The 16,443-nt window shown below is 38.0% G+C and overlaps 1 protein-coding gene across 9 annotated transcripts in view; it reads left to right on the top strand.

The window, feature by feature from the left end:
* The window catches only part of LP (LIM domain containing preferred translocation partner in lipoma), a 723,802-nt gene that overhangs the window by 246,034 nt on the left and 461,325 nt on the right, over window positions 1–16,443 (top strand). For all 9 annotated transcript variants that reach the window (XR_011619543.1, XM_071090663.1, XM_011723147.3 and 6 more), the window contains one exon: window positions 2,529–2,730. Coding sequence is in view for 8 of the 9 variants with exons in the window: in XM_071090663.1 (XP_070946764.1) it covers window positions 2,538–2,730 (193 nt within the window). In the remaining variant the exon portion in view is untranslated. The remainder of the gene's footprint in view (window positions 1–2,528; window positions 2,731–16,443) is intronic.

The following is a 16,443-nucleotide window of genomic DNA, read 5'->3' as shown; positions in this document are numbered from 1 at the left end:
CCCAATTTAGTAGAAGACCAAGCCTCAATTAAAAGCAAAAGCAAAACCAAAATTGGCATTTCTCAGCCGTGTGAGATGGGTTTGGTTTTGGTATTTAGAAAAAAAATCATCTCAAGTTATTCCAAATGTGTAGCTAAATTTAAAAACCATGAGTAAAACAGACATTCATTGGTTGTTTTTCTATATTGGTTTTGTGCTAGGCCTTAATGGTAGTTTATAAATGTGTAAAATATGGTCCTTACCCTTTTAAGGAACTCCCAGTTTAGCAAGTATATGTGTGTCTTTGTGTATGTATATATATACATGTATGTATGTGTGTGTATATACGAATATGTAAAAGGTACAGGGGATAAAAAAGAAAAGAAAGGCCCTGTAACCAGAGTGAAAAGCCAGTACCATCACTGGCTTCAATAGCATGTGTCTTGATTCCCAGTTTAGAGTCTTTGTCATTGATTCATGTTATCCTTGTCTTTTAAGAAAACTGCACGTCAAGCTGTTCTTCCAAGCAAGATAGTCATAAAATTGCCATTGACTTTCTATAAGAATAGAGGCATCTTTTTTTCTCACTTTGCATAGCACTTTATACTATAAAAAGTACTTTAATATCATCTCATTGGTTGCCATAAAAATTCTGAGAGTTAAGGAAGACAGAGGTTTATATGTTTGTTTGTTTTTTGAGAGAAGGTCTCCCTCTGTTGACCAAGCTGGAGTGCAGTGGTGCAATCACAGCTTACCACAGCCTCAGTCTCCCAGGCTCAAGTGATCCTCCAACCTCAGCCTCTTGAGTAGCTGGAACAGCAGGTGTGCACCATTATATCCCGCTAATTTTTTAATTGTTTGTAGAGACTGAGTCTCATTCTATTGCCCAGGCTATTCTCAACCTCCAGGCCTCAAGTGCCTTGGCCTCCAAAGTTCTGGGATTAGAGGTGTGAGCCATTGTGCTTGGCTGAGTCCTCTGAGAGAGTGAAACTATCTGAGGCTCTAGAGGAGATGCTGTTCAAAGTCATGCCACTTGTTGGTGGTGTGGACTGATGTTAATGTCCAGGCAGCACTCTTTCCCAGCTCTCCCCTCCACCCTGTCTCTCTATTACTGTGCCATGTACTGAGGCCTTTGATTTCTGTGTTCTGATGCTCTTTGTCTTTACAGACATCTGGAGGTAATCACGTAGCCCTCTTAATTAATTCGGTTCAATTAATAAATTAGTAGGTGGCTTTTGGGCTGGGGGCGGGTACAGGGTGCCTTCCGGGCGTCCCTATGCTGGAGAGCTCTTGCAATCAGGCTTGGAGAGCCCTCCTCGGCGGCAGCCTCTGAGTCTCATCCCCAGCAGGCAGGCTGACTGGAGAGGTGTTTGGCTTACCCTGACAGAGGAGACATTTCCTTTCTTCAAACGGTGTGTGCAATCTGATCGGAGCAGCGTCTGGGCTGATCTGATTGTTCCCTCCTAGTTGAAGTGAGCTTTTCGTGAAGGTCCAACATGGTATCAGCTCAGCATACATGTTGATGGGCATTTCTTTGTTGTGCAGGGCTGACCTTTGCATTACATGTGTTGAATATTCTATCCTCTGGCCCTAAATTCCAATAATTGTCCCAGACATTGTGACAACCAATATGCCCCTCTTCCCCTTTTCCACGTGCCCCTTGGTGGGGACCAGAGCTGCTCCTGCCGATGGGTCATTTAAAAGTGTCCTGCGAGGTATCTGTTAAACCCTTGTTTCCAAAATAAACTTTCAGTGGTTCCTTAATAACTGAAGAATGAATTTAAACTGAACAGTGGCTGCTAAGCTGTCTGTGCTTTGGTTTCAACCCACCTTTTAGTTCTTTTGCTTGCTACTTTCTGTTATTCCCCCTCCAAGCACACTAAACGTAAATGCCGTGTACTTTTCTGCCTATATATTTTGCTAACATTTTTCAGGCTCAACCCTGCTTAGCACTCAAACCCAGTCTGTGTATCACCTCATCAATAAAATCTTGTTAATTCTGCCCCTACCAAGAAGTGAGCCTATGTTTTTCTGCATCTCAGCAACACTTGTTCTTAACCTCACTTAGGTAACTTAGCACTTCATTTAGACATAACCATTTAATTGGAGAGATAATTAATTTAATAGATTATTAATAAAATTCAAGCTCTTTTCCATTCTCCTACCATAAAAACTCCTTCAAGTTAGGAACCATTTCTTATTCACATCTATTTCCCAACAGTGCTAGGCATTAAAATAGTTGACTATTGGAAGGGAGATATTCAAGTTTGAGGGAGTGTTCTCTTCCTGCTCCTCCTCAGTCTCTTTCTCTCTTTCTCCTTTTCCTCTCCTTCCTCCTCTTCCTGTCCTCCCTCCTCTTCCTCCTCCTCTTTCTACTCATGATTCCTCTGCCTCTTCATTTTTCCTTCTTCCATTTTCTTTCATTCTTCGTTCCAGAGAACTTTATCAAGATTCATTTAGTATAGATTAAGATGAAGTAGCAATGAAATGAGTACTGTCTTCATTTTCATGCTTCTATAAAAACAGTGTTCGTTTCTTTTTCATTGCAGATTCCAACAATGTCTCACCCATCTTGGCTGCCACCCAAAAGCACTGGTGAGCCCCTCGGCCATGTGCCTGCACGGATGGAGACCACCCATTCCTTTGGGAACCCCAGCATTTCAGTGTCTACACAACAGCCACCCAAAAAGTTTGCACCAGTAGTTGCTCCAAAACCTAAGTACAATCCATACAAACAACCTGGAGGTGAGGGTAAGTGCTGGGATTTCAGAGTTGGTTACTTGGAGTAGGAAAATTCAGTGTTGTGTAGGTGATTTGCAGTACAAAGTTGTGTCAGAAAAAGGTAGTTTGTGAATTCACAGCGTGGTTGTCATAGGCTACTAAAAGTAAAGGAGCCCCTGGATATAGTCTAGACCAACCTCCCCTTTTAGGAAAAAGACTTTTTATGGGTTATATGGCTATGATTACATAGTGAAATGGGGTTAGAGCTCACACTAGAAATCTGGCCTCTAGTCACAGCTCAATGCCTTTCTACTGCATTATCTTCCACCTCCAGCTCATTCTCTTGTAGGGTTTTAGCTACCAGACAGTTGTCCCTCCCTCTTGCCGTTGGACAAATGTCCGCAAATGCTGCCAAGCAGTAGTCCAATCAGACACTTATACAAAGTGAACCTAATAAAGTGCATGGAATTGTTTACCTCCTCCGGCTGTTTTTCTTCCCTTAGGCTGCTGAAGGATAAAGTTGTCTAGAGTGTCCTGTGAGATTTGCATTGGTTAAATCTCCCAGACAAATTTGAGTGAAGCCTAGTTTCAGGGGTTTTAATAACAATGCATTTAGTTTACGTCACGTAGAGTTTGAAGGTCTACGTGAGCTCCAGCTCTCGTGTGTATGTGTGTGTATACACTCACACACGAAGCCTCAGGGGCAGTATAAATGGTACCATACTCTGATTGAAAAGGTTCCATATTTTTACCAACGAATGCTAGCAGCTTATTCAAACTCAAGAAACAATAGCTTAAAAAAACAAACAAACAAACAAACAAAAAAAACTGAAGAATAGGAGCTGAGAGAGAAGAGGCAGTGAAAGGAGATTTAATTCCCTTTGTTTTCTGTCCCTGTCCCACCATTAAAAAAATTATTAATATCTTACCCCTCTCCGTGATGTTTCCAGTTGCTTCTTGAATGACATTAATGTTTGTTTTGTCAATATTGCACACAGGTGTTTCACACTCTGTGATATAGTCCAGTCCTCCTATTTTCTTTCCTGTCCTCTCCTGCGCCCAGGAAACACTTTACTAGTCTATTAGTATTTTGGGTCGGGTCCCAGAGGCCTAGTTCAGATGTCTGGCTTGTGTAAGGTGAACACCTAGGCTGGGTGGTAGAGAGGATCAGGCTTCAGCATGCATGGCTAAGCTGCAGCTGTGGATCGTTGGGTATCCTTTGCCTCAGAAAGTACAAGAACAAGACCTTTAGAAAGCTGCTCTTGAAAAACAGTAAATGAAGCCTTGGGTGCTGTACTAATCTCTATAGCACTCCATGATGTTTTATTGCCTTAGCAGGAGACTGCATCTTTGCAATTTATCAATCACTTAGTGGAACTGGCTTTCTTTGACTCATCCTTCTTTAGTGATTTCAGGGCTTGGGAATGGGATGAATGGGATCTGGAAGAGAATCTCTCTTCATAGGGACAGGAGGAGCCATATGTTGGCCTCCTCATTATGGTTTGTTTTTTTTTTTTTTTTTGAGATGGAGTTTCACTCTCGTTGTCCAGGCTGGAGTACAATGGCGTGATCTTGACTCACTGCAACCTCCGACTCCCGGGTTCAAGTGATTCTCAACCTCACCCTCCCGAGTAGCTGGATTATAGGCATGCACCACCGTGCCCGGCTAATTTTGTATTTTCAGTAGAGACGGGGTTTCTCCGTGTTGGTCAGTCTCATCTCGAACTCCTGACCTCAGGTGATCCGCCAGCCTCGGCCTCCCAAAGGGCTGGGATTACATGCGTGAGCCACCGTGCCTGGCCCTCATTTATGTTTTCAGTGTTTCCCTTTGTCATCTGACTAGGGGCATTGCTGTTTTGTCACCTAATTTCTGGGGAAAGCTTCAGTGGACCTCCCTCTAATCTGAACAGAATAGAGACATGTTCAGTTGTAGAGCAAAAGGCAAAGGTGTGAGGAAGTCTTTGTAGATATGAGAGTTCTTATAGGCCTGAGCATTATGGTGAGGGCAGATCCTATATTAAGAGGGCTAATAAATGGCATATATGAGATAGGGAGAAGAGAAGCACATAGTGGCCTCCCTTTGGACTCCTTTATTGTGAATTTGACATGCCCTCCCTGTACTATGTGTGTTCACCCGCTGTCTTATTCTCTAGGAACAGAGAAGTGATTTGTTTGCATGCTCTGCAGCGCACAGTCCTTGGTCCCCTCTCAACATGTCACCCCACATGTTTTTGTTACCTGCTAAAATTCTGTTTGTATCACTTTCTCCAAAATGTCTAGGTGTGGCCTAGATCAGAAGTAATTACTCCTTTCCCCGAGTTTCCACATCTTATTATTTGACTTATCCAAATTTCTACTACTTTTGTTATTGCTGCCGCTTACATTCTGTCCCATATTGAACATGTAGTACATGCCAGGCTCTTTGCTTTCTCATTATTATTTTATTGCCTTATTATGTAACCCTACAAAATGGTTTTTTTTTTTTTAATTTTTCTTATAAAGAAATGGAAGCTTAAAGGAGGTGACATTCTCTATGATTTGTTTGGAGTATGTTTCTGAACTAAGGCTGCTGTCCATATCCAGCACGTGATACTGCTTGTCCTTCTATTCACAGCACGTGTGGCACCAAGCCCCACATTACAGTGATACGTCCCTGCGTCCCTTATAAGAATATATATAAGCTTTGCTTCCTCATTGAAGCAACAAGACATGGTTTCTCACTCGTCCTTATGTTCCTCATAGCTCATATTATGCTACTGTGTTTTTAGTAGGAATGGTTGCATATGGTCAAATGTATGTCTGTGTGTTCTTATGTATGCATATATATTTGGATGGCTGGCGGATGGCTGGCTGGGTGAGTGCACTGCTCAGTAATGCTTCTCCAAAGCAGTTTGGAATATGGTATAACTCAGTCTTTTGTTTTCTGAAATTTTGGTTCTCTCTTGCATTTCTGCCAATTCTCACTCTTTTTCTCTCTCCCCCTCTCTCTAAATATAATAACCTTTACCTTTTCTGAATATGCAAGAGAAGAAATTTTCCTTTAATACATAAGATAAAGACAAATCTTGGGAACAGTTTATGGACATTCAGACTTTTTAAAATAGAAGCTACATTTCTGCATCTGCTGTATGACACGAAGATGTATCCATGTATTTGTTGGAAGTAGATTTGCTTTTCTTTATATTTAATTTAAATGTTATCAGTGCATTCTGTTACTCTGAACATTTTTGTAACTTATGTCTATTGTGTTTAAATGTTTACACATTTTAAAAGTTTATAACCATTCTTTTTCTTTTCTTTTTTTCGTTCAGAATGTTCTATACTCTTAGTGAAATTCCCAAGATAGTAGGTAGCACAGGTTTTATTTCCAGGATGCATTGGTGATAACAGCTTATGCTCTGTATTGCCTCAGCTCATGCTGTTTTTTGCTTTTAGCATGTACTTGTCCCCCAGTTTCCTGCTTCTACAGTCTTTTAATTCATTGCTTAAAAGTTGACCTTCACGAAGCTCAACCACAAATGCAGAAAGTTAGAACTAATAGAAATCACTCAATCCATCTTGTTCTGATGTGAATGTGAAAACTGCAGTCTAGAAGGTGTAAGTTATTTGTTCAGAGAAGCACAGTCTGCTCCGAGCCGAGTTGGCACTCAAGTCTTTTCCCTCTAACTCTAGAGTTATCCCAAACCTTGTACTGTATTCTAATGGCAAACTGTTCTTTACTACCCCATAACCTCATGCATTGTATACAGTTCTTATGACAATGTGTTTTTAATAGATTTGCTTGTATATGCACCTGTCTTCTCTAGTGGAGTCTGAACTTTGAGACTCATGGGCTGCCTGACTCATGCCTTTTCCCTCAACAGCACCTAACAGGATACCTGACACATACTAGGGACTCAATAGTGTTTGCAGAACTGAGTTAATTGATAAAGCACAGTAATATAAAGCTACTTCTCCAGATACATGTGCTAGGTTCTTAGCAGCTTATGAGACACTGTGGTTCTGCAGCTTCGACCTATGTCTTTGAATTACTTTTCCTTCCTATGCCCGTTCTTTGAGCTTATATTTCCCACCTTGGTGTTATATATGTAATCTCTGGGTTTGCTTTCCCGTGTTTTAATTCTGACTGTGAAAGTAGAAAAATACTCACATGTTTTCCATATCAACTTGTCTTTCTGGGGCACTCATATTTGTGTATATAGTTATTTTTTATTTTTTATTTTTTAGTTAAATAGCTGTTGGGGAACAGGTGGTTTTTGCTTACACGGAGAAGTTATGTAGTGGTGATTTCTGAGATTTCGGTGTGCCTGTTGCCCGAGCAGTGTACGCTGTAGTCTTTTATCCCTCTCATCCTTCCCACCCTTCACCCTGAGTCCCCAAAGTCCATTATATCATTCTTATGCCTTTGCATCCTCATAGCTTAGCTCCCACTTATAAGTGAGAACATACAGTATTTGATTTTCCATTCCTGAGTTACTTGTAGAATAATGGTCTCCAACTCTATCCAAGTTGCTGCAAATGCCATTATTTCATACTGTTTTATGGCTGAGTAGTATCCCATAGTGTATATATACCACATTTTTTTTATCCATTTGTTGGCTGATGGGTATTTAGAAGATTTACAGACAACAATCATATGAAAAAACGCTCAGCTCACTGTCCAGGAAATGCAAATTAAAACCACATTGAGATACCACCTTACTCCTGCAAGAATAGCCATAATTAAAAAAATAATAAATGTTGGCATGGATATGCTGAAAAGGGGACACTTTTACACTGTTGGTGGGAATGTAAGCTAGTACAACTGCTATGAAAAACAATATGGAGATTCCCTAAAGGACTAAAGTAGCCATACCGTTTGATACAGCAGTCCCACTACTGGGTATCTACCCAAGGGAAAAGAACTCACTACCTGAAAAAGACACCTGCGCATGCATGTTTATAGCAGCACACTTCTTAAAGATTTTATATGATGTTCCCTCACTTTCTATTCTGTTTAACTGATGACAACAAGATAACATAATGCAATTTTTCTTCTGGTCTTTAAAATACTAGCCTTTAGTGTTGTTTGTCCTATAATCTGGGTTTTTCACTCTGCTCCAGATTAAAAAATAAAAAGATAAAACAAACAACAACCACCCCACCCCCCAAAAATAAAACAACAACAGCAGTTAAACTCAGTCTTAGACTTTGATGGCAGAACAGAACAGTATAGTTCTTTTTCTGTTTTTGGTAAATAGGAAAGCAAATGAACTTTCCTACTGTACTAATGTACTTTTTAAAAGATGGTTTTTGAAATTATCTTACTAATACACTCTGGGGATTACTATTAGGTTGCCTTTAATGGCAAAAATCATGATTACTTTTGCACCAAATTAATCACTCTCTCTCTCTCTCTTTCTCTGTCTCTCTCTCTCTCTAATTTGGCTGAATGAAATTTGATAATACTTTTTATCCACCATTAAAATAGATCATCATTTGGAAAGATTTGTAAAGTTCGCAAGTTTGTGAAGCTGAAGTTGTCTTGTGGCCTCGAATTCACTTTCTTTAATTTCTGAAATTCTTTTTAAAAAACGGTTTTATGTTAGATTTTTAAAAAAACAAATTGGCACGACATGCCAGTTCTCACTCTTTTTCTTTCTCCCTCTCTCTCTCTAAATATAATAACTTTTACCTTTTCTGAATATACAAGAGAAGACATTTTCCTTTAATACATAAAGGCAAATATTGGAAACGGTTTGTGACCATTCAGACTTTGGGTCTGCATTAGGTACCAATTCCACGTGATCCTTTTGGTGGAATTGTTTTATATTGGTATACTCTTTTACAGTTTATTTAGCACTTGTGTGTTCATTGTCTTTTCATTTCAGTAGGAAATTCTTACTGTAGCTCTCTGAGGTAGGTAGAACAGATGTTATTGTCATTTTGATGATTTGTAAGTAATAGAAGTGGAAGAGTTTATTAAAGAATCGTGTAGCTAGTAAAAGAGTAGAGGGAGACCCTCACACCCAGGGCCCTTACTAATTTTAAATGCTTCCATTTATTAAAGGGTTGGCCAGACAGTCTGATGTCTCCTTTAACTTCATTATTTTATTATTTCATGATTCTTCTTTGAAATTAATTTCAAAATGGTGACCCTTTTCACAAACCAGCTTTGTGTATATTGGTTCACATAGACTTGTCAAGATAGATCAAGACAGGTGAGGTGAATTATATTAAATAGGGGTCCTAAGCCTGGATTATTTTTTTTAACAACATTTTTCTATGCTTTCTGCTACCGTGAGGTTATGAATTTATTATTCCATGGAGGGGAAACAGTTATAGTTGATTGCTAATCTACCCATGAGTTTGGGGCTGAATTGATCCGGAACCCAGGTTTCCTAAATGCACTCGTTCAGCTGCACCACCATGGTTTATGGGAACCAGGCACGTTTGGAGCTTGGTTCCTAGGGACTGATGAGTCCTGGATTTTTGATGCTTGGTGGAGAATTAGCCATCAGTGATGTGAAGCCATGTATCCTGGTTAGGCAGGACGCATTTGTTTTCTTAGCAGATAACTAACGTGTGAGGGGAACTGATGTCCACTTATGGCATTCTATTTAAAGAAATAATTTAGACTGGATTTTCCCCATTATTTTTGCTGTGAATGTATGGTCCTCACGGTGTGCTTTTCTGTCTCTGGAGTCCTATTGTCCTTTTCCCCATGCAAAGAGAATCTTGCTCTAACTTTGGAGATACAAATGGGAAACATCTCTTTTGGAGGTTACAGATGGGAAGCATCTTTTTGTAATCCTGACCGTCCTGTGAATTGCAATTACAGACTGCAGTTGTAACATCTTGGATGTTTGTTATAAGTATGCATGTTATGCCATGAGAATAGCCACAAATTCACAGAAACCTCAGGACCTGTAATGAAGCTCGGGTTTGCCTGGCATGCCCGTTTTCTGGATGAGCATAAGCAGCTTGAGCCTCATCCATCACTGCACAGTGCAGTGCATGAGTTTTAATTTTCAGGTCCTCAGGGGGACAAAAGAACAAGCTGTGTATTCATTAAAGGATCAAATATTAACTGTATTAATTTGATCTTTACACTGCATCTTTCAGCAGAGAAATTCACTTGTAATTCTTGGAGTGACATCAGATCTTACCAAATATTCGTAGGCCTTATTGACGCTCAAAAGTGCCAAGATGCAGCCCTGGCTTGATGGTCGGCGCAGTTACATTCAAGCTTTGGTTTCACCACTTGGCCTTGGGCGTGATGCTTTTCTATTCCATATCCTCTTTAATTCATAAAATATTAGCTGGTAATACTAACTGTCTCACAAGATTGTTTTGAAAGCCAAATATGATGATAAATGTGAAAATGTTTTTAAACCGTAAAATACCTTATAACCCCAAGGAGCTACTAGTATATACTTATTCAGCAATCATTTACTTAAAACAGATCTTGTGCCAGATACTCTTCTAGGGGCTGAAGTTATGGCAGTGAGTGAAACAGAGACTAGTTCCTGCACTCTTGGGATGTATTTTCTTGCTCTAATAAAAATAACATTATTAATAATAATTAATAGTGATACAATTGTGAAATAAAATTTATTTAATAAATGCATTTTATAACCTTATATGTAATTACCAATAATTATTCAAAATTATAAAAAATACTTTAATATAGGTTAAGTAACCCTAATCCAAAAATCTGAAATCTTAAATGTGAAAAAATCTGAAACTTTCTGAGTGCCAACACAATGCTCAAAGGAAATGCTCATGGGAACATTGTGAATTTCAGAATTGTGGATTGGGATTGCTCAGCTGGTATGCGTAAATATTCCAAAAATCCAAAACATCTGAAATTTGAAACACTTCATGTCCCAAGTGTTTTGTATACGGAATACTCAGTCTGTACTAACGAATATGTGCTAATATAAATATAATAATAATTTAGCATGTTATCTGTAAGTACTGATGTCATTAACTTCTAGTAACAGTGATAGGGATTATAATGCCTCAACACTATATAAACTATAAAATTCTAGAACCAGGGTGAATCTTAAAAGTTATCTAATGCAACCCCTTTCTTTCCTAGATGAGAATAGTTGAGAATGTATTCACTAATACATTTCAGGGACGTACACGTTCTTTGCCCAGGAGTGCTGTAAATAACCAATGAAAAATCTTGAATGCAGGCAACAATTTAATATTCATTTCAGAGACTCAGAAAGGCAGGTGGCTTGTTCAGTATTGCAGATAGTAAGTAGGGAAGCCGAGCCATGATCCTGGGGATTCCTCTCTCATAGATGCATTCTGGGGGACTTGTTTAGAAGTTACAGTGATTGAACTAATATACCCAAACAAAGTGGACTAGATGTTTTAGAACAAGGAGAAGTCTGTGTATTGTTGACAGAAATCTCTTTTATTTTGTAACTTGTCAGCTTAATTAACTGCTGAAATGAGTCCCTTAATAAGGTGATGAGTTCCTCCTAATTCTTGTCTGGTTCAAAAACAATAATTAATGCTGATTTGTGTGGTGAGATACACATTAATCATCTTTATTTTTAAATTATACAAGCATACAATACTATTGTCACTCCATGTTTTACATCTGAAGAGAATTTCATTGCTTTTTTGATAATAAAAATATACAGAGAGCCACAAAGAGATGTCACCACACATGTATTAGAAAAGCTAAAATAAAAATGTGTCTCATATGCTGCTGAGGATGTGGAGAAATGATCTCTCACAATGCTGGTAGGAATGTGCAAAATTTCGTAGCCACTATGGAAAACTCTTTGGTGATATTTTACAAAAGTAAACGTGTACTAACCATATGACTCAGCAGATACACCCTTTGGCATTTAATCTAGAGAATCAAAATGTTATGTTCACAAAAAAAACCTGTACATGGATGTTCAGAGCAACTTTTTTTTTTTTTAATCATAATAACAAAACACTGGAAACAACCCAAATATCCTTTGATGGGCAAATGTTTCAGTGAAGTCTGGTACAGCCATACAATGGAATAATACTATTCAGCAGTAAAAAAGAATGAAGTGTTATTGATATATGCAATAACCTGGACATGCTTAATGAAAAAACTGTCTCGAAAGATTACATATATTGTATGATTTCATTTTAAGACAAAGCTCTAGAGATGAAGGACATATTCATGATTGCTAGGGGACAGACATGGCTGGGTCAGGTGGGACAAGTACTGGTCATTCATACTAAGAGGATGCAGCAAGAGTCTGTGTGGGTGGAACAGTTCCGTACCTCAATTGGAGTGATGGTTACATGAATCTAAACATGGGATAAAATTACGTAGAACTGTATGCACACACAAATCAATGCAGGTTATAAAATGGTAAAAGCTGAGTAAGGTCTAGTTAACAGTAACAATGTCAGTTTGCTGGGTTTTGTAATGTGTTATACCTTTATGAGAGTTACCATTCAGGGAACCTGGGTAAAGTGTACATGGGACTCTGTACTATTTTTGCAACTTTCTGTGAGTCTATATTTCAAAACAGGTTTAATAAAAGTAAAATAAAGAAATGCATATAGTTTTCTTAATGTATTATTCTCTTACTCAAAGTTCTATCTTACATGCCATCTGAATTGCTTGTATGATACTTTGAAAGATCACTGCTATATGTATCCCTGCCAGAATGTATGCTTTAAACTGGTTTTCAAAGCTGGCCAGTCATCAGAAAGACTTGGAGAACATTTTTCAAAAGAAAAATATTAAAGCAGGTCCTAGGTCGCATCACAATTCTACAGAATCAAAATCTCTGGCCATGGGCCTCAGGAATCTGCATTAAAACAAAGCAAAATTAAAACATAAAGCACAACTCCCTGGGAATTGTGATTGATTCTCAACCAAAGTTTGGGAACCTCTCATTTATTTTATTAATTTCAGAGACCAGTGCCTTAGTCTCCTTGGAACCTTCTCCAGGTCCTGAGAGTGTACTCTTTCTCCCATAGTTAATGACGGTAGCTTTTGAAGTGTTAAGCATCTTTATCATGTGAACGTAGTACAGATTCAGAGAGCATCCTTCATGTTGCTATTCTTTTCCCTCAGTGCTTTCATCGTAGACACCAATCTTTTGCATATGTTGTCCCAGGTCATTTTATTTGGGATCCAAAACCAAAAGATTTCAAACAATGACAAAAACGGATTCTTCGAGAATGCCCTAGTCATGGCCAAGCTTCTGCATTACAGAGCTCTTGCTATTGTGTTGCTTTAGGTAGCAATGCCTGAAATCTCACAAAATTTTGGGTCACAGTAGGGCTATGTTAATTATCTAAAAATGGATTCATTATGGACATTATAAAATAAATCTGACACCTGAGGCTTTGGGCAAATATGCCATATAAAGAAATCATACCCTAAAATAACGATTGACTTAAAGAACTTAAAAAAAATCAGTATGGCATTTTTATCATCCTTTCTTAAAATTACTGCATTCAGAGAGACCTGATGGCTTAGGACAGCACCTGGGGCAGAGGAGTCTAGGTCATTGGGAGGTGGCACCCTGAGCCTTCTAGCAGTTTGCTCTTCCAGCACTCTCCCTTATTATATGTTCTTTACATTGTTCTGTATGTTGCTGTCTTCAAATAGAATAGATAAGTCTACTAGTCAATATAGACATATAATAGGCACCACATGCCCATAAAGGTTGCATTATGTAAATGTAGTGCCATAATATAATATGAAGGATGTCTGCTAGGAGGAACTGGGGAAAGCATCACAGACAAGGACACATCTGATCTGAGTGTTAGAGAATGAGTTAGTTGTTTACCAAGCAGAAAAGGGCGGTGGACAGCATGCCATGCCAAGTAAAGGGAACTGCATGTGCAAAAGCAGAGAATGGCCCCCATCCCGACCCTTTTGATTTTGGCAGTTCTTTGCTGATGTCCTCAGGCAGTGCATCTGGGCTCCTGGGAATAGCTTTGCAATGTGAACAGAGTGACTTCACTATGGGTAGACCCAAATGTTCTAGCATGCTCTGAAACTTACCTCTAGAAATAGCTCCAGGAAGTTAGGTAGCTACAGAGAGGAAGGACCAAGAAATAAGATCTTATACCACAGGCAAGAAGTACTTTCCTGGAGGTACTGGCCAGAACTACTATTGCTATCTCTCTGCACTTGTTTGTTATATTTTAGAATGAAATGTGCCTTTGCATACAGATGCTAAGGCAAGAAAAAAAAAGCAAAAGGCAGTTCTCTTTAAATTTCCTGAAACAATTTCAGGCAGCTTTTTTTTTTTTTTTTTTTTTTTTACCTAGTCAAACACACACCATTAAGAATGGAGGTGTAAGCTAACTTAATCATTTTTTGTTCTGTTTTTCTCTCTTACTTATTCACACGTTGGGGTAATCCTGAGAAAACAGGAAGCAATGAAAGAAGGATTTTATTGTGAAATGTTCACTACAACTTGCAATTTTAAATATGTGTTAGTATGAGTGTGCATGAATGTGAATAAATTTTAGAGCACTTTCTCACGTATTATCTAGTTTAATCATCAGAATATCCTGCAATGTTATTATAGTTCCTACATTATTATGGTTCCTAAAGACAAATGAAAATTCTGTGATTCAGAGACCCATGATTAGGCTAATATATATAGAAGTCTCACATTTGACCAAATTTTAGTATCTTCCCTTAAGTATTGGTAAGGTACAATAAACAGTATTTGGTAATAATGAATTATTACAATTACTAAAACAACTTATCTGGCAGAACAGTATCTTAACTATTGAACAGTATTATGGTGGATTTATTTGCCTTCATTGCATCTGAAGTCTACTTTGCTTTACTGCTTACCTTATCTTTCTAGCTACTCTGTAAAAAAGTTATTATCATCCTCAATCTGCAGAGTATAATGTATGTAAAGTGAAATAGCTGGCATATTGCAAAGGTGGAAATTGGACCCTTATCTCCTAAATCCAAGTCTGTAGGTGTTCCTCAGCCGTACATGTATCTCATGTTAATGCATTATTACTTTTATTAAATGAAATAATTTTTCTCAAGGAGTCATTATTTGACAAGACCTTTGGAATAACCATTTGGAATTTTCCTTAGTTCAGTTGAATTATGTCATCTTGCTTAAACTTTTCAGATATCACTGGTAGTTTTACTGACATTACAATGGAATTAAAATGACATTTTATTTTATTTCTTACCATTCTGTAAAAATGGCATTTTAATTTGTCATTATTTTTGTTATTCATCTGTTTATGTATGTTGTAATGACTTGGGTTTTCTTAAGTGCATCCTCTGTAAAAATTACCTCCTGGGAAAGAAATCTCCAAGTTCTATGAGGTGTATCCAGAAATATCACCACTTGAGGTGACAGTAAGTGTCATGCATGCCACCCAATGTGATCCCTGGTAGACAGATTTCACTGTTTTATATCTTGACATCTGCATTGAATTCAGTTCTTTTATTGGCGCCTATTCACTTCCATCTTGTGCCATTGTTATTAACGGGGCTCAGTAGTGGACAGGAAAAAGTATAAACACATCGTAGCCCTTAAACAGTTTACATTTTCATTAGAAATTTGACATTTGAAAATGACCAGTTAACTAACAATATAAAGCTTTACTGTAAAGCTTCTATTTGTGAAGTGACTCTGTGGCTAACTCTATCAGAAGAAAGAGTTTGCTTGGAGCCAAGGTAGTATTGGAAGGTTACAGAGAAGAAAGACTCAGGGAGGTGATTAAGCATATAGACTCTGGCATCAGATAGATCTGGGTTCCAGTTTTGATTTCACCTCTTAATTTTCTGGGAACTTGGCCTCACCAGGATAAGTAGCAACCTAAGTTCTTTCAATTTTAAAATAGGGATATTTATCTACTAGGTGTGGTGGCTCACACCTGTAACCCCAGCACTTTGGGAGGCCAAGGGTGGATCACCTGAGATCAGGAGTTCAAGACCAGCCTGACCAACATGGTGAAACCCTGTCTCTACTAAAAATACAAAAATTAGCTGGGCATGGTGGCACGCACCTGTAAATCCCAGTTACTTGGTAGGCTGAGGCAGGAGAATCACTTGAATACAGGAGGTGGAGGTTGCAGTGAGCCACTACATTCCAGCCTAGGTGACAGAGTAAGACTCCATCTCAAATAAATGAATAAATAAAAATAATAAATAAATAAATAAAATAGAGATATTTGTATCTTAAAAAGTTGTTTTCAAAGTTAAATGAAGTCGTGAATTGACATATATTTGGCACAAAATAATGACAAACTCAGTGGAAGATGTGACCATTATTGTTGCTACTATTATTGAAATGAAAATATGAACATTAGCTCCGAGGGTCATATCCATAGTATTTTTTTTAAAAATTCAGATTTTAAATTATAAAATCCCATATAGCTCATGCTGACCATTTAAAAAATGATCTTAGTTGTATCCTTGTTTTTTTTGTATTTGCTGATTGAGATTTTAGAATTGGCTTGGCATATGTTTGTCTTCGCTAGAATTAAGATTCCACCTTTGTTAGAAGTAGAATTACTTTACTTGAACTTTGTCAATGTGGCAAAAAATGATTCATATTTATATTATCTCTTTGAGAAGTAGTGTTTTTACTATTGAACTATAAGTACAGTTAAAAAGTAGATGAACATTTCAGAAAGAAACTATTGATTTTTATTAATTAGAGAAATTAAGTTTCCAAAATGTCAGTTGCTACAGAGAGATTTTAGGGATTATTAACTACACAATCTCAGAAAAATTAATTTAATTAG

The sequence above is a fragment of the Macaca nemestrina genome, chromosome 2 (assembly GCF_043159975.1).
Source record: "Macaca nemestrina isolate mMacNem1 chromosome 2, mMacNem.hap1, whole genome shotgun sequence".
Classification (NCBI taxonomy): Eukaryota; Metazoa; Chordata; class Mammalia; order Primates; family Cercopithecidae; genus Macaca; species Macaca nemestrina.
This window is presented reverse-complemented; position numbering and strand designations above follow the sequence as displayed.